The sequence below is a fragment of the Ambystoma mexicanum genome, chromosome 10, assembly GCF_040938575.1.
Source record: "Ambystoma mexicanum isolate Mex_15411 chromosome 10, UKY_AmexF1_1, whole genome shotgun sequence".
Classification (NCBI taxonomy): domain Eukaryota; kingdom Metazoa; phylum Chordata; class Amphibia; order Caudata; family Ambystomatidae; genus Ambystoma; species Ambystoma mexicanum.
The window spans coordinates 1,546,739,829-1,546,762,573 of NC_090932.1; the positions used below are offsets into that span (position 1 = coordinate 1,546,739,829).

At 50.8% G+C, this 22,745-nt stretch overlaps 1 protein-coding gene across 1 annotated transcript in view; it reads right to left on the reverse strand.

Annotated features, from left to right (window-relative positions):
* SPPL3 (signal peptide peptidase like 3) overlaps positions 1 to 22,745 on the reverse strand; it is a 574,818-nt gene that overhangs the window by 297,716 nt on the left and 254,357 nt on the right. The window contains exon 3 of the mRNA XM_069619781.1: positions 4,134 to 4,222. Within this exon, the coding sequence (XP_069475882.1) occupies positions 4,134 to 4,222 (89 nt within the window). The remainder of the gene's footprint in view (positions 1 to 4,133; positions 4,223 to 22,745) is intronic.

A 22,745-nucleotide genomic window follows, 5' to 3' on the forward strand; every position in this document is an offset into this window, starting at 1 on the left:
ATTGTGCGGAAGGGGCATCCGAGCATTCCGGTCATAAACTGACTGATAAGGATGCGCACAAGGCCGAGAAACCAGCCCTACACCCGAGGCCGATGGCAAAGCTGTAGGGGTAGCGTTCAAAATGGCCGCCGCAGTCGTGGCGGGAACGGGCACCATTTTGTCATCACCTGAGGGGAACTGCGGCACGTGAGGAAGTGAGGCAGGGGTCCCCGTCGATGGATCAGGGGTCTTAACTTTAGCCTTAACATAAGGAACCTCGGCAGAGCCAGTACTATGAGGCCTGGAATGTTTCTGCGACATACCAACCGCCAAATTAGTCTTCTCAGGAAGGACCTCGGCACTGCAGGTAAAGAAGAATTTCCCTTCTTTGCCCCCTCAACAGATCTGGTGCCGCCGCAGGCCTTGCCAGACCCTCAAATGTTGGTAGATTTAACCTCTGTACGAGGGACCTCGGACCCAGGTCCGGTAACAGCCTTACTCGCGCGGGCCTCGAACATCCGTTCGGTAGCACCAAGGCCTCGGGCGCACCCCGGCATAAGAGCCAGTCGTCCAAATACAGATACTCATGGATACCCTGGAGACGAAGTTAAGCCGCAATCACCGACATCTTCGTGAAGACACGCGGCGCTAAGCTGAGGCCAAAGGAAGCACTCGAAACAGGAAGTGCTCCTCTCCCAAAGAGAAGCTGAGATATCTCCTTTGTGGGTTCCAAATCAGGATATGCATGTACGCGTCCTGAATATCCACCACGCTGAGCCAATCGCCCGCCTGCAACGAGGAGCTTGATCATCTTGAATTTCTCTTGGGGTAGGGAACGATTGAACTGGGAAAGGTCTAGGATGGTGCGCAGGCCAGCCTGGTTGGCTTTGGGCACCGTAAACAGCCGGGAGTTGAAGCCCTGCCCTCGCTCCCCAAGGGGAACGGGTTCCACAGCCCTGAGGAGCAGAATTTCTGAACCTCGGCCTTGAGGCAGGGTGAGCCCGACAGCTGAAAAGGAGGGTTGAGGGGTGGGGTAGAGGGGGTAAAGGTAAGCGGAAGCCCGCTCGAGCGACTGACAAGACCCATCTGTCTGTGATGGCCTGCCACGCCTCCCAATGAGACGCAATGCGCCCTCCCACCGGAGTCTCGTGCGAGCACGGAAAACCCTCATTTGGCAGGTTTATCGGTGGCGGTGCCACCTGAACCTGAAGAGGAGGCTGAGGAGCGGGAGAAAAACCGTGTACGCTGTTGTCTACAGCGGTTATTCCCCGCAGGAGTATCCACCCTGCGAGATTTGCGGTTGAGGAAGCCCCTAAAACCAGGGGAAGGTCGACCTTGCAACAACGGCCTTTGAGACTTGAAGGGAGCTTTAACCAGAACAGACATTGATTTAGCCGTCTGAGTGCTATCTTTGGTTTTGGTGAGCTCTACACCAGTAGAAGAGTGAAAAAGCTCCTTAGCATCAAATGGAAGGTCCAGAACCTTGTCTTGCACCTCCTTCGAGAACTTAGCGGCATGCAGCCATGCTTGCCGTGAGGTATCAACCCCAAGCATCAGACCCCGAGCCGAGGTGTCTAAGTGATGAGCCGCAGCCTCCAGGAGATCCTGGGCCAAAACCCTGGCATCGGAAAGGCCTCCTCTGAAATCCTCCAACGTCTCGACCGGAATGTGGTCCTCAAACTCAACAGACCTCTCCACATCCGCATGTTAGCTCCCGCCAAAATCAATTCTGCATTGGCCTGCCTGAGCTGCAAGGCCGAATTGGCAAATATTGTCCTCCCTATGGAGTCCAAGAGCTTGTCCTCCTTTCCCAAGACCTGAGTCGCCGTCGCGGAGGAGGAGGAAGCTGCAGGTCTGGATTGCAACGTGGCCGCAGCGACCACTGTGGAGAGGGAGGCGGACAAGACGACAAGGCCACTTCTTCCGAGGAATGTAGCCTGTACCTCGCGTCAATCTTTTTATTTACAAAAAGTCCCGAGTGTGGCTTTTCCCAAACTCTTTGGACTTCAGCCAGAACGTCGTCCTGCAAGAACAGGCCGGTACGCTCCAAAGGAGACAAGGTGAACGCCCCAGAAAGCATGCCCCCCTGCGGAGCAGGTGCCTCAAGCACCGGAACATCTAAGAAGCTCATCATGTCCAGTAGCCGGTTATGGAAAGCTCTGGTAGAGCGGGGCAGGTCCTCGTTGTCCTGATCGCTGAGTGTCATCTGACAGGTCCGGATCCTGCTGAGCCGTGTCAGGCACTTCATTGTCCACTGGGGACAATGGTGGCACAGGTGGAAGTGCAGGGGGAGGCAAGGGAGGCGCCGGCGGAACCACCGTTGGAACGGGTGGAGCCGGAGGCGCGGGTGGACATCTCTCCCTGAAAAGCCCCTTGAAATATTCCCTCATGGGGTCGGTGCGCATAAGCGCTTGAAATTTACCGAAAAAGTCATCCTCAGGAGATTGTTTCGGAACCTGAGGAGGCCTCTGAGGTGGACAAATCCAGGGACGTAACGGGGAAGGGTGCCACACCGGCCCCTCCACCGACGTATCCACATAAATCAAGGGAGCCGCCCCCCACGGGCAACAAAACATTGTGCGGAAAAGGCATCCAGGTGTTCCAATCATAAACCAGCCGGTAAGGATGCGCACAAGGGACCTTAGGTTCACCCGAAAGACCGAACCCTACACCAGGGGCCGATGCTGTAGTTGTAGGGGTAGTACCCAAAATGGCCGCTGTGGTCGTGGCGGGAACGGCTGCCATTTTGTCCTCATCTGAGGGGAACTGCGGCACGTGAGGAAGTGAGGCAGGGGTCCCCGTCGATGGATCAGGGGTCTTAATTTTAGCCTTAACGTAAGGAACCTCGGCCGAGCCGGTACTATGAGGCCTGGAATGTTTCTGCGACATACCAACCGCCACTTGAGCCTTCGAAGTAAGAGCCTTGGCACTGCCGGTAAAAGAAGAAACTTTCTTCTTTGCCCCCTCAACAGATCTGGTGTTGCCACAAGAGCGGGAACGGTGCGCTGTCAGGACTCAGAACTGTTGGTAACCTTGGCCTCGTACGAGGGACCTCGGCCCGGTAGAAGCCTTATCGGCACGGGCCTCGAACATCCGTTCGGTAACCTCAAGCCCAGCCAAGACCTCGGGGCGTACCCCGGTTTTGAGGGAAGCCGAAAGAGCGGCCTCAGAGCAAGCTCCGGTACCCCACGACTCAGAACTGGGTCTACACACAGCCCCCACAGGAGGGGCCTCGGAGTGTACTCCGGTGATCACAGGCCCCTTACGGAGACCCTCGGAGAAAACTTTGGTGGAATTATTAGGCCCGACAGGCACCTCAGGGCGAACCCTGGTAACAGAGCGATCAACGCCCCTCCCGGCTCGAGAGGAACCCGGGAAGGTATTCCCCCGGCCGGGGTGCTCTGAAAAGTAAAGAACTTACCGAGCGTTTTTTCTTCTCGTCGATGAACGCCTGAAAATGAGAAGGAGGAGTCTGTCCGAACACCACCTCCCACCGCTCCAACCGATGTTGAAGTGCCTGGACCGAAAGGGAGTCACAGTAAAAACAGGAGTCCCAACGGTGTTCCGGACCCAAACACTCTAAACAAAGAGGATGGGGATCTGCCCTCGCGAAGCGACGGTGACACGAACTGTCTGGAAAATCGAGTTTAAAAGACAGACTAGTAAACAAACGCTAGCGAGAGCCAGAGAGGGGAAAAAAGGAAGAAAATCTACCGAGTATGCAAGTGCGTCCGGCCCCGATCGTACGGAGAAAAGGACTGACGGGCGATGCGGAGCCAAGGTGGGCAGGGTTACGGCCACGTGCCCAGCCCCGCGCAGGAAAGAGATGGACACATTTTTTTTAAAAAGTGGATGCTTTTTACAAAGTGCTCCGGTCCCGTCCCACAGGACGGAGAGATGTCCCATAAGTATGGAGGAAAGGGGACGGGACGTAGGAGTAAAAAGGTTAAAAAAAAATACAGGATTGAGGAAGACAGATGCTAACAGGAGATTGGAGCAATGAAAGAAGGGTAGCCTCCCCACAGCAAGCAACAAAACCTGAGCCACAAATGGTTATTTCGGTTTAAAACAGAAGCAAGCAGGAGAGATCACTAAACCATGTACATAGAACAAAAACAGACATAGCTACCTCAGCCGTGCAAACCATTACTCACTGTTGTTGGTGTTGTTTGCATTGAAAGTCCCAGGTGACCCATTGCTGTCTTTTTCTTTGTCTTGATTTTCAAAATCCATGTTTAAGGACCTACAGAAACAGGTAAAAGGCTCAAATACCACGAGTTGAACAGATCAGCATGGCAAAGTACCTGGTTGGGGAATGTGCATCTAAAGCAGTCACACACATCACAAAAAAACAGTTATGTATTAATTTACATTTGTTTTTAGATCATAAAGAACTTTTAAAAAATGAACAGCAATTTAAAATTCAAATTCCTCTTTCCAATTCCTTTTCATAAAAAACGATAAAAATCATATCATTCGATTAATTGCAATTATATACAAATATGCATTTGTTGAAAAGACATTAAAACAGATGCAATCTCATCAATGTCTGTCGATTTGCCAGATATCACTTCAGTTTAATTTGTATCGGCTAGTAAGGCTGTCAAATGGTATCCCATCTGCTGCCACAAACTATACAGCGCAACGTAGAGGGAGTCTGAGCACTAACTGAAGCAACTGTTCCAGAAATCATTGGATCTGATCGTATCATAACTATATACAAACTGCTCCAGAATAGACCGACACCGGGCCTAATTTCACGCACTCAGCAAATTTGGGGAAGTTTGCATATTCAACACAACCTCAACTCGAGAGGAAGTATTAGTTGAGGTCCCCGTATGGTAAGAAGGGGGGGGCTGATTTATGCACAGTAGTAGCATCAAATTGCAAACTGCTGGGCTCAGACTGTGGAGTAAATAAGTTTGGGTTTTCAGGTATCTATGGTTAACAATTGATTTAGGTTTCTAATTCCGCAGAGTAGATGGGTGTGTATAATCTGATCCAATCTCACTGTTCGATCTTTTTTTTAAAAGCCTTTTTGAAGATTTTTCTATAATCAAATGCGGGGTACCAATTTATGAGATCGAAAAGCTCATTTAGTTCTACAAAATTTCTACCATATTACTGGGTTCAGTTTCTAAATTCTGTTATGCAATTGTGCATTTGTATAGTGCCATATACCAGTGGTATAATCTCAAAGCACTGGTTTCAACGCCCTCTGGAACTCTGGTCCAGGTCAGTGGAGAGAATAGGGTAGTAAAGAGTGCTATGTGCACTCAGCCAGTGTGGTTTACATGGTGTGTAGCTGCATTCTAATGCAAAGTGTGGTGCAGTGGTTGTGTGAGGTCAGTAGCATGTGTGCAGCAAGGCCGTTGACCTCAGTTTGCATTCTAGCAGCGGTGGATGAGATGTGTGCAGCAAAGCAGATTTATTTGTGGGGTATAGCTGCATTCTAAAGACCGTTGAGGTGTTCATGGAGGTGTGTAGGTAGGTTTGCAGCTAGGCCAAAATTGATTGAGGGGAATAGCTGTAGTCTATTTGTTGGTGTAGAGGAGAGAGCGAGCATATCAGTATGTGAGAGTGTCTGTGCGGATTGGTGGGAGAACCCCATTTCAGATTACCTTCCTATGTACACTGAGTCGATTGTAACTATTCTAGAGGTTTGGAGCATCGGTTTGACGGGAGAGAGTCTCAGTCTAGCGCAGTTTGTTCCGATTACCGGGCTTGAGTTTGTCTTTCCCTATTTTGCAGTGTCATCGGTATTGAGGCACCCACTTTCAAATTTGTATTGGTTAAGCGAATTGCAGGTCTATGGTCATCTGTGTCTGGTTGAGTCTGCCATAGTTTATTAGGAAGATACCTTCTCATTGTACAGGTACATCCAGTTCTTTTCTATCAGACTTTCATGTCCTAGCTAGATTCGATAAATGGTGTTGAATGGACCCAGGGACCAGCAACAGCCACTATGGTCATCTCTGTCTTGTTGGGTATGTAGATTATTTTATTGGAGGACACCTTCTCAGTATGCATTTACTTCAGTTCTGTTCTACTGGACGTACAATTACATCCTAGGTATGAAGACCGGTATCCGAGCTGGCAGCGTTATATGCAGCAGAGATTAGAGTGTTCCTGATCTGGTGTGCACCGAGTATTGATGACAGGTGGCAGCACCTCAATGTCACTTGCAGGAGCTTGCCTTGCCAGTTTCCTGGCCTGATTCAGAGCGCATTGCCTTGGAGATTGAACAGAGTCAGTTAATTGCTGAAACTCAGTTATAAGTGCCAGTGGGCCCATTTTCCGGGTCCCGGGTAATTCTTTATAGCGGGTTGATGGTTATTCCTGTCGTAGTTTATGGTTTGAATTGATGAATTATATCATCGCGTATATCATTGTCCCTTCTGAGAGCTAAGAGTGCTAGAGAGCACATCTGATTAGAGAGCGTAGTGCACATCTGCAAGAAGAAAAAATAAAAAAAAGAGCACGTCCAACCCAAACATACTTGATACTGCGCCCCTGGTGAAGGAGTTCATGGCATCAATTCCCAAGTTAGCATGCCTCAATCAGAGACCACCTTGGCTAATCTTCACAATTCTATCTAAATGTGATGCATGGCTAATCAGTGCCAGTGGGCCCATTTTCCAGGTCCCAGGTAATTAGGTGGATGGGCATTCCTGTTGTAGTTTATGGTTTGAATTGCTGAATTATATCATATTATTGTCCCTTCCGAGAGCTAAGAGTGCTAGGGAGCTCATCTGATTAGAGAGCGTAGTGCATATCTGCAAGAGAAAAAAGAGAGCAAGTCCTACCCAAGCATAGTTGATACTGCGCCCCGGGTGAAGGTGTTCATGGCATTAATTCCCAGGCAGATCAGAGTAGCATGCGTTGATCAGGGACCACCTTGCCTAATCTTCAAAATTCTGTCTAGCTATGGCTAACCTTCACAATTCTATCTAGATGCCAGGCATGGCTAATCTTCAAAATTCAATGTGACACATGCCTCTCCAAATGAAACGCATTACTAATCTTCCTAATATGTCTGTTTTAACACATTTCCTGCCCCCAAAATACATTTGGGCGCAACACATCTCATTTCCTAAAAACACATCTAAATCCTGCATGACGTCTGCCCCTCAGTATATACGTAGGTGCAATACATTTCCTTCCACAATTCAGTACAATGGCCGACTATGAGGTGTATCACAATGGCTGACTATGGAGGTAACAATTCAACTCCGCTTCCAACTATGTCAGCACTGTTTACAGAGTATTAATAGTTAATGTTAAAGGTCATTTGTACCGCGCACTATCACCACCGGAGTGGTCCCCTGGCGCTCTGGCGGCTCTGAAAGAGGGGGGGGATGGTGGGTTAGTGGGTGGAGGCTGGAAAAGTGCAAGATTGCAGTGATGTGCTGTTGGCAGCCTCAGCCCGGTGGTTCCGTCGGCTGGGCCTGGGGTGTATGCGGCCGGTAGTCGTCGTGTGCTGATGTTCGAGTCTATGTGTTTTTTTTGTTTTGTTGTTGCAGTGTAGTGAAGTTCGTGCGGTTTGCTGCGCTAGAGGTTTGTGGTTGTGTTTGGTTTGGAGTTTGAGAGGTGTATGCAGAGAAGGAAATTGTTAATGGTATTCGTTAGTCATCTCTATCCTGGACTGAAACCGGTTGGGCTCGTGTAATCTTACCCGACGGGATGCTTGTACACCCTGAGCCTCTGGAGGTACGTGCCCGATTTTCCATTCGAGGCCGTTTGAGGATCTAGCTGTCCCCTCCGCCCGCTCCCTTAATAACCTTGCATGCTCCTCCCCCCCCCCTCCACATGACTAGCGCCGCTGCTATTGTCCATACACCCGGTTGTGTGGTGATTGGTGGTATCTTGTCTGTTCCACAGCCTCGTGGGACCTAGTTGTGGCTGTGAGGGCGGTGGGGGATGGTAAGGGTTGGCTCGAGTAGTTGTATCCATTTCTCTGATGGTGAGTGTTTTGTGTGTGAAGGAGAGGAAAGGTAGTATTTTTCTTGCCGTGTGGAGGAGGAAGAAGCATTTCTTGACTGTTGCGTTTATTTGCGGTTCTAAGGTTAGGGTGTTGTCCATCAGGACTCCCAGATTCTTTACTACCTTAGATGGTGATGGTATAGATCCCATTTCTGTTGGCCACGGGATGGCGGTTTCCTTCTCTTGGTCTTTGGATATGACCATGATTTCTGTTTTTCCTGGGTTGATTTTCAGGTTGTTGGCATTCATCCAGTTGAAGACTTCTTTTAGACAGTCGGTTAGGTTTGAATGATCGGCTTGGGTGTCTTCGATCTTGTAGATGATTTGAGTGTCGTCTGCATAGTTGTAGCATTTGATGTTGCGTTTCTTGAAGATTCTGATTACAGGGGTTTGGTAGATGTTGAAGTACAATGGAGATAGTGAGGATGTGGTACTCCACAGTCGTTGACTCGTGGGGTGGATTTGAAGGGTTTGATCCAGACGGTTTCAGTTCTGTCTGCTAGGAATGATTTAGTCCAGCGTAGCGCTGTGTCTGTTATGCCTATGTCTTCTAGTCTTTTGGTTAGGGTGTCATGGCTAACTGTGTCGAAGGCTGCTGAGAGGTCGAGCAGGATAAGGGCAGATGTTGTGTTGGAGTCTGCGTTTGTTTTTAGGTCATCCCAGATGGATACTAGTGCTGTTTCTGTACCTCTTGTGGGTCTGAAGCCGACTTGAGCTTGGTCTAGCAGGTGGTGTTCTTCAACGTATTCTTGGGTTAGTTTGTATACGTAGGTTTCGAGGAGTTTGGCTGGGTAGGGGATGTTGGAGATTGGTCTGTAGTTGGAGGTCATCTACATCCCCGCTTGTGTTTTTCAGAAGTGGTTTGATGTAAGCCGATTTGAAGATCCTTGGTACTGTCCCTGTTGCCAGTGAAAGGTTTAGAAGGTTTCTGAAGTATTCTGCTGATGTTCCTTGTCCGAGGATTGATTTGTAGATGTCCGGGGGGGCAGGGATCCATCGGTGAGCCTGCTTTCTTGCTGTGTTTTATTAGCATTGCGAAAGCCTCTGCTGATATTTGAGGGTAGTTGTTGAGTTTGTGCTGCGGTTCTGATTTGGGTTCGTTTGGTTGTAAGTCGCTGCTGGTTGGTCTCTGTTGGATGGTTTGTCGGATGTCATTGATCTTCTTTTTGAAGTGGTCTGCAAGGTTGTTGCATAGTTTCTCCGAGGGGGTTGGGGTGTTGTCACAGCCTGGTGGGTTTCTCATTTCTTTAATGATACGGAACATTTCTTTTTGTGTGTTGGTGGCATTTGTGATTCTGTCATCAGTGTAGTGTAATAGTGTCTGGGTTTCGGGAGTACAGCAATGGCTGTACTTCTCGCCCATATCACCTTACGATGGCTAGTTGCAGGGCGTGGCAACGTTCAATACAAATTAGCTTTGGTGCCGAACAGGACTAACTAATGGGCGCAGCGCAGTTATATCTCAAAGCGCAGTAGGGACATATAACAAAGCTATACCAACAGTTTGGGCATGAAGTATGGCTACCGTAATTTAGGCTCCATCTAGAGTATAGCTATTTTACACACACAGACGAAGTGCCAAAATGGGCACCTTACACAATTAGGCTTCATAACAGGTAATAAGAGTAGTGGGGGGTTTCTGGAGTAGAGTAATGGCTGTACTCCTCACCCACACCTCACTTACCCATTGCTGTAGGTTGTCTGTGTCCGGCGTCCCAGACAAACACGGAGGGGAGCTGCTTCTTCCAGAGCTGCCCTTTGCCTCTGGCCCTTAGCCGAGGTCTGCCCGGGCAAGGCTGCCCTGGGAGGGCTGGTGATTAATGGTGTTTGAAAGCAAAGGGCATTCTCGGCCAGTTCTTGATCTAATATAGCGCTCTCCCCTTTCTCTGCAACTGACCACTAATGGAAACCAGACCAAATTCCAGTATCAGCAACTCCATGGGAGTAGATGGGGATACACCAAGTTATTTTTTTCGCCAGAAGAACCCTTCTAGACAATTTAACCAGTGTCAGGTTCCAGGGACCTGGGGCCGATTTCTGTTGTTAAGGTGGTGGTACTTCGCTGACTTCATGCTAGACAGCTGATTTCATCCAAATCCAAGATGCTGGACTTCCTGCTCCGTAACAATTGGCTACCGTCTACTTCAGGCTATTGTGATGCAGTTTGGAACCTCTGGAGAGGTTGTAAACTGCCTTTCATTTAGGATCAGTTCTAAAGTACGCGCGCGAATAGTCAGTTTGACAGTGCAAGTGTGAGCGTTTTTGAGCAGATTAACTGTAAAGTAAAAAACTCAGCTACATCTGAGCAAGGGAATTCATGCCAAGACTAGCTCAAGAGGTGTGACTGAAGCACTAGAAGAAACAGTTAAGGCAGCAAGTGGAGGCATTAATGTTTTAAGGATTCAAATTGGAAACCTAGGAAAAAATTTAAGACAGTTCTCAGTTTAAAAAGCCAATACCTTGGGTGACAAATGTATATAGTTCATGAAAGCTAGAAACTGCATAGAACTATGATTAGAGGGGAGAGATAGAGTTTCATCAAAGGAAGTGCAAATAAGTGAACTAAAAGACATTGCTTACAAGGAAATATTCTTTCTAGGGTGGGAAGAACTAAGTGTCTGAATTAACACTTCAGCACAGCGAATTTGAACTGATCACTAGTAGCAGGAAGATCAGACAAGAATTCTTAATCACCCAGAATGCCTCAAGGCTCAAAGCGGAGTTAGTCAGGTAATTGGTGGGTTAATCTTGGAAGGCAAATACAGATTCAGTGCAGGTGTCATTTATGAATGCTAACCAAGATAGGTTATTGGCAGGTTTTCCCAGTGTTCCAAAGCCTAAAGAGACCAGAGGGAATCTTACCGTTTGTTATTGTCTCCACTTCCCCCTTTCCCACGATCTGGTCAATCAAGCAGTTGTATACCTGACTGCTGGGAGGACTGGTTTGGAGGATTGGGTGGGCTATCGTCTGCTCCTGCAGGATTTCAGCATTGGGACCTGAGAACCAGGCAACATCTATACTGTTACTGCCCCCAATCCATAGAGTATTTCTGTGCAGTAGCATGGTTTATTATTTTATTTGGATTTGTATAGCACGCTACAGCCCAGGGGCATAGATGTGCTGTCACAGGCAAGTACAAGAAGGGCTTGAGTAAGGGTTACAAAAAAGCCACCCACATTTCTTAGTTAAAGGGGAAATAGATATTACAGAATTACACATTTATCGCAGGCACAAAAGAGAAGAAGGTGGTCCCATGTGTTAACAGCTAGAGGTCTGAACTAGACAATAGGTTGCATTAGAAGTCAAATAACCGGGTTTTCATTGCTTTTCGAAAGGCAAGGTGCGAGTCAATGAGCCTGATGTAGGATGGTAAGGCATTCCAGTGTGATGCAGCAAGGGAGGGGAAACTTGTCCTTCCTGCACGCACTCTCTAGGTTTTAGGAAGGGAGATCATATTAGCGTAGGCTGTCCTGGTTGAGGTGGACTTAGTTATTCTTTGGACCAGGTAGGGTGGAGGTGCCAGGGCATGCATGCATTTATGCGTGAGGGCATGAAGGAACAAGTTACTTACCTGTAACTGTTCTCCAGCATGGGGTCTGGCATGGATTCACATGCTCATGAATATTCCCCGTCGTCAGGCCGGGAATCCTCGGTAAAGAATAAATCAGTATCAGTTTCGTTTCTGTCTTTCTCAGTAGTAACCAATCACTTGTCTCTGGGTCATACTGCCCCCAGCCAATGACTGCCCTCTCCCTAAGCACCGCCCCTGGCAGCCATCCTCAGATTTGGTAGCACGTGAAGTGGCAGTATGACCAAGTGAAGAGCCTTAGAGGGGTAGGCGGGAGGGTTCGCATGTGAATCCATGCCAGACCCATGCTTGAGAACAACAGTTACAGTTAAGTAACTTGTACCTTCTCCAGCATGGGGTCTGGCATGGATTCACATGCTCATGAATATAAGAATACATAGCAGTATACACATGCACAACCACGGGAGGGTGGCACAAGGCTCAATATCAAGCAATACAACAACTCAACATTAAGCAACTCTTACCTCCTCACCAGGCTCACCTTAGGCGAACAGGTTGCGCAGCACTGCCTGGCCGACTCTGGACTCCTCCCTGGAATCCCGGTTGACGCAGTAGAATCTCGTGAAGGTGTGCGTCGACCTCCACGTAGCAGCCCTGCAGATGTCGAGCAGGGGCACACCAGACAGGAACGCCGTAGTAGCAGCGATCGCTCTGGTCGAATGGGCCCTCGGACGGCCTGGCAACGGTCGGTTTGCCAACCGGTGACAGTGCATGATGCAGCCGGAGAGCCATCTGGAAATGGAAGCCTTCGAGAGAGCCTTCCCTTGATTCACAGGTCCAAAGTTCATAAACAGCTGTGATGTCTTCCGAAAACTCTTTGTGCGGTCCACGTAGAACTTCAGCGCTCTAGCCACATCCAGCAAGTGCAGAGTCCTCTCAGCCGGCGACGAAGGCGACGGGAAGAAAACTGGCAACACCAAGGGCTCGTAGAGGTGGAAGTCCGACGGCACCTTGGGCATGAAAGAGGGGTGCATCCTCAGCACCACCCTCGTGTCGTGAAAAGTCAAATATGGAGGCTTGCAAGACAGGGCCTGGATTTCTCCCACTCGTCGTGCAGAGGTGATGGCCACGAGGAATGCTGTCTTCCACGACAGAAACTTCAACGGCACTGAATGCATAGGCTCGAATGGGGCCCCCCCATGAGCCTAGTTAGCACCACGGTGAGCTGCCACACCGGGGCAGGGGCCTTCACCGGTGGGAATGATCGGAACAGTCCTTTCATAAATTCCTTCACCAGACGATGAGACCACAAGGACGCCCGTCCTGTAGTTCTGGTGTAACATGAGACGGCAGCCAGATGTACCTTGATGGAAGCGTGAGATAGGCCAGCCTTGGCCAAAGACAGTAGGTACGGCAATACTTGAGGGGTCGTAATCCGCAGAGGGTTAATCTTCTGTGCACGGCAGCAGACAGAGAACCTCTTCCATTTGTGTCCGTAGCACTTGAGAGTTGAGGATGCCCTGGCCTTTGCAAGAACCTCTCTGCAGTCGGCCGGGATGTCGTATCCTCCAAACTCTAGTGCTGCAGGAGCCAGGCCTGCAAGTTCAGCGACTCTGGTTCGTGATGAAGAATGGCGCCTCCTTCTCTGGAGAGAAGATCTGCGTCCGTTGACAGCTTGACTGGTGTGGACGCTGACAAGTCCAGAAGACCCGGGAACCAGATCTGCCTCGGCCACGCCGGTGCGACGAGGATCATCCTGCACCGGGACCTCTTCAGCTGGTTGACGAGCCGGAGTAGAAACGGCAACGGCGGGAATGCATAAAGGAACAGGCCGTCCCAGGGGAACGAGAAAGCATCACCCATACTCCTCGGTTGGGGAAACCTGCTGGCGAACCTCCGGCACTTGGAGTTCGCCGCCGTCACGAAGAGATCGATCTGGGGTTCGCCCCATCGTCGGAAGAGTCAGTCCACTTGATCCTGGCGCAGTTCCCACTCGTGGCACGAGCGCAGCTCCCTGCTGAGTGAGTCGGCGATGGTGTGTTTATCCCTGCCAGATGAAAGGGCACCAGAAACATCCCGTGGGCGACGGCCCAATGCCACAGATCCTGGGCTTCCTTGGACAGGGCAGGGGATCTGGTTCCGCCGTGCTTCCGAATGTAAAACATTGTGGTGTTGTCGGTGAAGATCCTCACTACCTTGCCCTTGAGGGACGGAAGGAAGGACCTGAGGGCCCAGAACACTGCGCAGAGTTCCAAGATGTTGATGTGGAGAGTCTTCTCCTGCGAGCACCAAAAGCCACTCGCGTGGAGACCCCCGGTGTGCGCTCCCCAACCTTCCAGGGAGGCATCCGTCGTCACCGTCACCTGGTGGGCCGGGGCTAGAAAGCCTGTTCCCGCTGCCAGATGAGCGCGGACACCCCACCATCGTATCGCCTGACGGAACGTTTCGTCGAGCGGGGTCCTGTCCTCGAAACTGCCCGTCTGGATCCAGTGGGCGTCGAGGAATTCTTGCAAGGGCCGCATCCGAAGTCTGCAATGGGGCACCAGATAAATGCAGGAGGACATTCCGAGGAGGGACTTGCTAGACCTCACTCTGGCCACATCCGTGGCCAGTAGACGTTGCACCTTTCCTAGGATGGTCCTTATCCTTTCCTCTGATGGTGAGGCCCGCCGCGCCACCGTCGAGCTGTGCTCCCAGAAACAGGGCGACTTGCGACGGGACCAGGTGGGATTTTGGAAAGTTGATGGAGAACCCCAGGTCCGTGAGCAGCTGGACGGACTTTGCAGTGTGTTCCATGGCGAGCTCCCTTGTCCTTGCCCGTATGAGCCAGTCGTCCAGGTAGGGGTAGACGTGGATCCCCTGCAGGCGCAGCCGCGCCGCCACCGGTGCTAGGCACTTGGTGAACACCCTGGGCGCCGATTTTAATCCGAACGGGAGGGCCTTGAACTGGTAGTGTCGCCCTTTGACCACGAACCTGAGGAACTTTCGATGCCTCTTTAGAATAGGGATGTGGAAGTAAGCATCCTCCAAGTCCAACAACGACAGGAAATCGCCCTCCTCCAGCTGTCCCAGCATGTGCCGGAGAGAGACCATCCGGAACTTCTGTGCCTTGATGTATTTGTTTAGTCGTCGCAGGTCCAGGATGGGACGCCATCCTCCTGTCTTCTTCCTCACGAGGAAGTATCTTGAGTAATCTCCGGATCCCCAAAGCCTCTTCGGGACGAGCTCGATGGCACCTTTCCTGAGCATCGCCCGTACTTCCAACAGCAGTTGAGGGACGTGATTTTCCTTCCTGGCCACGGGAGGAATGCAGGGGCACCTCTTCTGGAACTCGAGGGCATGCCCCAGGGCCAGGGCATCCAGCACCCAACGGTCAGTGGAGATGGACTCCCACACGCCGATGAACTTCGTCAGCCGGCCTCCCACCGGGGTGCTTCGGCGGGGGCCCGACACGGACGGACGGTTCAATCTTGCTTGGAGGCCGCTTTGCCTCCTTGACCACCTTGGCGACGACGGCGGGATCCACCTGACTTGCCGCGTCCCCTGTAGGCCTCCTGCGACGAAGACCTTGCTGCTTGACGGTAAGTAGAGGAGCTGCTGCCGGCTCCCTTGGAGGCACCCTGTCTGCCTCCGGAGCTCCGAAAGGACGGTGTCGCTGTTGGAGCACACCCAGTGCACGGGCCGTCTCCCTGTCAGTCTTGATCGCCTGAAGGGATTCATCAACCGCCTTGCCAAAAAGGTTGTTCCCATCGAAGGGCATGTCCAAAACCTTGGTCTGAACGTCCTGGCGGAAATCCGTCGCCTTGAGCCATCCTCGTCTCAGGCAAACGCTGTTGCCCAACTGACGGAAACCAGTGTCGGCAATGTCCGTAGCCACCATAATGGCGTGGTCCGAGGCAATCTCACCTTCCTGCAAGATTTCCAGGGCCTCAGCCCTCTTGGCATCCGGAAGGAAGTCCAACAGAGGGGCGATCTTGAACCACAACTCCCTGTCGTAGCGAGCTACGATGGCCAGGGCGTTGGCCGCCTTGATGGTCGTCGCTGCAGATGAGATGACCCGTCGTCCCATCGCATCCAGCTTCCTACCCTCGCCGTCCGGAGGGGAGGTTGAAGTCGAGGCTAATGCCCCCCGTTTTCTTCTTGGCCGCCGCCGAAACGACGAGTCCGGGGTAGGTTGCACCCTAAGGCACAAGGGGGCAGCGTCGGGGACTCGGTACTTCTCGTACCGATCCCTCTTCGCAGGAGCCGTGGCAGGGTTCTTGAGGAGGGCGAGCCCCTCATCCCAGATGTCATCAAGAAGCGGTACGGCGAGGACTATCTTCCTTTTAGCCTCGCGCCGCTGGTAAAGGAACCCCTCCTTTTCCTCGGGGCAGAGCTGGAAGAGCTCGGATGCCCTGGAGATCATTGCATGGAAGGATCCAATCTCGTCGGGCGGGGACGCCCGGGCAGGGGGCGACGGGGGAAGGCAGAGAAGGCCGCAGAGGCAGGAGAGGAGGCCTAGGATGCTGCATCCTCCTCTTAAGCGGTGGGCTCCCCAAAGGCCTGGCTCCGGATCCTCCGTCAGGTCTGGCTCAGGCTCCTCCGTCGGGGGAAGGGGCAACCTAGTCCTTATCTCCGAGCATAAGGACTGGATGGCTGATAAAATGGCCGCCGAGGTGTCCTGCGGCGCCGGAAACGACGGGAGCGAGGGCTCTTGAGGAGCCTCGTCACCGTCGCCCTCGTCGTCGCCCCTCCCGATGGGCTGGTCTCCTCCACGACTTGGATGAGCTCCTCTTCAGAGGTCGTGTCTGTATCCACGATGGCCACCACCCCCTCCTCCCCCCCTTTCCAACGAGGACTTCGTGGGGGTCTTCTCGGTGGGCCTGAAAGACTCCCCCCTCCGCGGTGGCAGGAAGACTCTGGTACCTGAGGGCGCCTCCACTGGCGTAGCCTCCACAGGCTGAGCACGGGCCGCGGCAACATCCTCAATCGAGGTCTTAGCAGGGTGAATTACGGCCAACGTCACCTTCTGTACGCCTGGGGCCTTCACCTTGGGGGGAGGGTCCGAGCCTCGCTCCCCCTCTGCCAGAGTCTTCGAGATCGTCCGGGGCCTCTACAGAAGCTTCGCTGGGTTCTCGGACTTCCTCTTACCCGAGCCAGAGCGTTGGCTCGTGGTCGATGGCGCCGGGGAGGGTGCGCCCTGCCTGGCAGCCAAGGAGCACGACCATTCGGAGCTCCCGGTGCCCGCAGACTCGCGGTGCTTAGCCGGAGCACCCTCACAGGACTTAGAAGACCCCTTGGACTTCTTCTCGCCTGGCGGGCTCTTACCTTCCAGCCAGTTGGCGAGACGGAGGTGGTGATCCTTCATGGTCTGCTCCGACATGTTTCCACAAAACGTGCAGTCCTTTTCCTTGTGCGTCTTGTCCTCATGGAGACAGTAGAGACATAACGAATGCTCGCCCTCCTTGAAAACGTTCTGAAGCTGGCATCCAGGGCAGGTCCTGAATAGCTTCCCGGGCGTCGAGCTCCCTTTCTCCTGGGCCATGTCCGGGGTAGGCCTCGGAACTTCTGGAATTCCCCCAAAAGCATAACTCGACAAAATCTTCACCCTTGAGTGGCGTAGAAACTCCGAAACGGATCCCCGTTGATCGGAGGTAGAAACGATGGAGCTTGAGGCTCTATTTAACGAAAAAATGAGAAAATCTGAAAAAGTGCGAAAACGCAGCAAAAGCTCGAGAGCTAAGCACGAGGACTCCCAACACCTGAACGTGACGTAAAAATCTGAAAAATCTGAGGATGGCTGCCAGGGGCGGGGCTTAGGGAGAGGGCAGTCATTGGTTGGGGGCAGTATGACCCAGAGACCAGTGATTGGTTACTACTGAGAAAGACAGATCAGAAACGAAACTGATACTGATTTTTTCTATACCGAGGATTTCCGGCCTGACGGGGAATATTCATGAGCATGTGAATCCATGCCAGACCCCATGCTGGAGAATTTTTAAACAATTCTTTGACTGGGAGCCAATGAGCTTGCTTGCGCACCTGTGAGATGTGGTCCCTCTTGGAAATCCCAGTGGCTGCCGTAAGGGCATTATTTTGTACCAGTTGCTATTTAGCAATATTCTTGTCAGAGGTCCCTGCAAGGAGGGCACTGCAATAATCCAAGCATGACCCTATTATTGCCCTAGAAATGCTAAGGCAATTCAGTTGGCAGTGAAAGGCCTGGCTCCATTGAGCAGTTTAGAACAGTACACTGAGGAAGATGCAATAGCATTAACCTGTCTATCCATGTTGAGATTAGAGTCAAGATATATGCCCAAGGTCTTGACAGTTTGAAAAATCTTGATGTGGGCGTTATCAATAGTGAAGGAGCTGTACTGTTTGCCCAATTTGCAAAGGGTGACAGGGGATCGAATTAGGCGTAGTTCAGTTTTCTCCATGTATAGGCAGAGCCAATTCTCTGCCATCCAGGATTGAAAAGTGGAGTAAATTGAGTTGAGGGTGTTCAGGTCGATCTGGTAATCCCCAGACAGGGAATAAGAACCTGAGAGTCATCTGCGTAATTGGTGTACGAGATGCCCAGGGCGTCCATCAGGGTGAACAGCGGCCTCGTGAACAGGTTATATAAGGTGTGGGCAATGCAGGAGCCCTGTAGGACTCTGCACTTGAGACTGTGGGTGGCAGAGGCAGAAAAAAAAATTCATAGCCCTGTCTTGTAGAAAAGAGGCAATCCTAGCACAAGCCTTGGGGGAGAAGTTGGACTCGGTGGTGAGATGGTAGCAAAGTGTCTTGTGGTCCACCAAGTTAAAGGCCGCGGATAAATCAAGGGGCAATAGGAGCGCAGGTTTGCCTGCGTCTAAGGTCATCAATTTGATTTTTCAAGTCAAGGAGGGCTGTTTCAGTGCCATGGTGTGGATGGAAACCAGCCGGCCGCAAGCCAAGGAGGCAGTGGTCTTCATCATTTTGCAGAGGAGCTCGGCGAGTAGGCAGGCCCCTCCAGGAGTGCCTTATTTTTGTATTTGTTTGAGGCCCGAGGCCTTTCTGAGCCCCCCTTAGCCCGTTTCCACCGCGCTCGCTTTCCCCTTCCTAATTTTTCCTTTCCTCCCGCCTCCTGACCCACCCGGGCCCGCTCTCATTGGTCCTTAGGACCCAGGCACAGAAACCCAGCAACGCGCTACATCACTGCCTCCATTTGCAGAAGAGCTCGGTGAGTAGGCATGCCCCTCCAGGAGCGCCTTATTTTTGTATTCGTTGGAGGCCCCAGGCCTTTGAGCCCCCCTGCAGCCCGCTTCCACCTAGCTTCCCCCTTCCAAGTTTCTCCTTTCCTCCTGCCTCCCGACCAGGACCGCTCTCATTGGTCCACCCACACTTCATCACTTGTCCTCCCAGGGCAGCCCTCTCCCCGTGCAGCCCTGCGGCCAAGGGCCCCAAGGCCGGCTCCAGGTGTCGTCAGCAGGTGAAGCCAGTGGCCAGCCGTCAGCCAGCAACTACAAGGACCAGTAAGGTAGGGTGGCTCTGGTTGGGGAGAGGTACAGCTCTACCCTAGATACCCGACCACTAGGCTAAACCAATATTTGCCAATGTGATCACCCCCCGCTGCCCCAAACTGCATTGGTAGCAGGGCCTCTGTGCCTAAATTGCATTGTGTGATCTCCAAACTGCATTCATAGCAAGGCCTCTGTGCCCAAATTGCATGGTCTGTTCTCCAAACTGCATTGACAGCAAGGACTCAGTGCCCAAACTGCATTGTCGGTTCTCCAAACTGCATTGATTGCATTGTGTGATTCCCAAACTGCATTGATAGTGAGGCCTCTGCCCAAATTGCATCGTCTGATCTCCAACCTGCATTGAAAGGTCTCTCCCACTATACAGGTGTCTCAAGCTTAGCAAGGCCTCTGTGCCCAGATTGCATGGTCTGTTCTCCAAACTGCATTGACTGCATTATCTGTCCCAAACTGCATTGATAGGCCTCTCTCCCACTATACAGGTATCTCAAATCTAGATCACTAGCAAATTTAGCTAACTCTCAAGTCACCAGTAAATTACGATGGAGGGTCTCTCTGACTAGGGCCTCTTGCATCACAAGGCGAAAGTCCAAGCTGTGCCCGTCTAAGCCACCCTCCAACCAGCAGACACCCTACCCAACACAGCCTGCTCACCACAATAAACTGCGCTCAGGGAGACTGACAGTAAAGAGCCACCGATAACACCCAACTTAATAACCCTTACCATCCCCCTTCCCCTCCTAAGACAGCGACTGAACAAGTCCCCAACGCCAGCCGGAATACCACCTACAGACAGAGCCCAAACTAATAGCGGACACCCCCTCACCCGCCAACACACCACAAGACCACAAGACAACCAGACCAAAGCAGGACCAACTAGATGTCACCAAAGACTAAACAATTCTCAAACTCACAATGCCGCGCAAAGGACCCACTCCAAGGAAAAGACAAAGATGAAAGAACACCCCACCCCAGAACAGCAACTTAGAACCACCACCATAGACTGGACCCCCACAGACAAGAACACAAACCAAAGCAACTCTGAGAGAAGAGAAAAATCCCTCTACCTAACTCCATACCTCGCAGACAGCTGGCCACCACGGCAACCCAATCCAACTTTAGAAGCAGCAACATCAAACAACTTAACACAAGCAAGGAGAAGGATGACCAACAAAGAGTCGACCGACGCAATAACTCCCTACATCACCAAAGCAAGAGGAACTTCAAATCAACAACCACAACTCCCGGAAGACGAACCCGATGAAAACACAAAGAACCCAAGACAAAACCTAGACGAACTCTTCGAAGACGCTAACACCCCGAATCCCACAGCCCAACAAGTGACCGACCAGGAAGGAAACCTCAACACCGAGCAGAAGACGACCTCGACAAAGCCCAAACCAAACACCTCCTCCAAACTTCACTGCAATCTAATAAACGCAAGATCCATGTCAAAACACTCAGGGATCTTCGACCTACTCGACAACGGCATTGACATCCTGTTCATCACAGAAACATGGCTGGACGACAACTACAAAATCAGACTCCAAAGCTGCCTTCCTACAGACTTCAAATGCCTACAAATAAACAGAAAAAAAAAAAGGGCATCGCTATAGCATTCAAAGAACACCTAAAAATAAAAACTGACAAACCACTCAATGTCCTCAACTGCGAAACCATGGTCATACACCCAACAGTGAGCCCGAATGCCTACACATTAGTGGTGCCCAGATATAAAAAGAGCACAGCGGGCGGCTCCAGCTTCCCGGTCATAGCTGCTCAAACCTGGAACAGACTCCCCCTTGACCTCAGAATGGACAAACCCTACACTAGCTTCAGGCGGAAAGTCTCCCCCTTGACCTCAGAATGGACCAACCCTACACTAGCTTCAGGCGGAAAGTCCTCACCTGGATTCGCTCCTCTGACACTTAGCCTGACCACCTTACCGCCACTTATCTAGAGACTGAGGATGAGCATAACTAGATTACTGGTCGCCAGACAACATACTCTATCTACATTTCTGTATTTCTGTACTGCCTGTATATGCTTTCCTCTCATCTGTACAACCGTTTCTTGTATTGTAACTATGTTCTCAAGTATCCTTGTACTGCCTGCGCCCAGTTACCCTTGCGGGTTTGGTCCTCTGCGCTATACCAAATAAACAAAACAAACAAACAAACAAACAGCACATTCATCCTGGTATACAGACCGCCAACATATGATGCAACATTCGTCGATAACTTCATAGAAGCCATCACCAACCTAGCCATCAACCACGAACACCTAATCATCTGGGGGACTTCAACATCTGGGGGACTTCAACATCTGGTTTGAAGACAGCCACGCCAACTCCCAAAACTCCCTAATTGAACAACTCAGCACCATGAAACTACAACAACTAGTCAAAGGAGCAACGCACTCGGCAGGACACACACTAGACGCAATTTTAGCCAAAGGAAAACTCATCACCACAGCACCTCCTATACGAATACTGTGGACCAACCATCTCATCATCCCATTCGTGATCACTGCGTACCCAAGCCTACATTCAACATCTGAAACTCACAAACACCACAAAAAGAAACTGGAAACATGTCAAAGAAAGCAACCTATTCGAACATCTGGAATTAACGAAACCCTCAACTACAGAACTGGAACTAACTGACGTAGACGGGAAAGCAGAGATTCTGCACAAATGGATCGCGGATACAATAGACAAGATCGCCCTAGAAAAACGGCTCACCCCCATTAAAAAAAAAAAAAAGCGCAACAGAAAAATGGTTCACCCCACAATTAAGCGACATGAAAAAGGAAAACAAAAAGACAGAATTGGAATGGAGGAAAGAATACAACCCAGTGGAAAAAAAACACTGTACCAGAAACAAATCTGTGCATACAAAAAGGAAGGAAATTCAAAAGGCAAAGAAGACATTACGATGACAGAAACAATGCCACCAACACTCAAAAAGAAATGTTTAGCATCATTGAAGAAATGAGAAACCCACCAGGCTGCGATAACACCCCAAAACCCTCAGAAAAAATATGCAACAACCTGGCAGACCACTTCAAAAAAAAGAAATCAACGACATCCGACAAACCATAGAAAAGTGACCAACCACAACATACAAGCCAACAAACCTAACACGGAACCAGAGCACAAACTCCAAAGCTTTCCTGAAATTCAGCAGAGGCATTCGCAATGCTGGTAAAACGAAGTAAGAAAGCAGGATCACCCATGAACCCATGTCCCCCATACATCTACAAATCAATTCTCGCGCAAGGATCGCCAGCAGAACACTATAGAAACCTTCTAAATCTATCACTATCAACAGGGTCTGTACCGAAGATCTTCAAAGCAGCATACATCAAGCCACTCTTGAAAAACACAAGTGGTGACGTAGATGACCTCTCCAACTACAGGCCAATCTCTAACATCCCCTACCCAGCAAAACTTCTAGAAACCTACGCATATAAACTAACCCAAGAACACGTAGAAAAACACCATCTGCTGGACCAAGCTTAAATCTGTTTCAGACCAGCGAGAGGAACGGAAACAGCACTACTATCCATCTGGGATGACCTAAAAACTAACGCAGAAGCAAACACTACCTCAGCCCTTATTCTGCTCGACCTCTCCGCAGCCTTTGACACAGCCACGACACTCTGACAAAAAGACTAGAAGACATAGGCATAAAAGACCGTACTACGCTGGACCAAATCATTCCTAGCAGACAGAACAGAAACCGTATGGATAAAACCTTTCAAATCC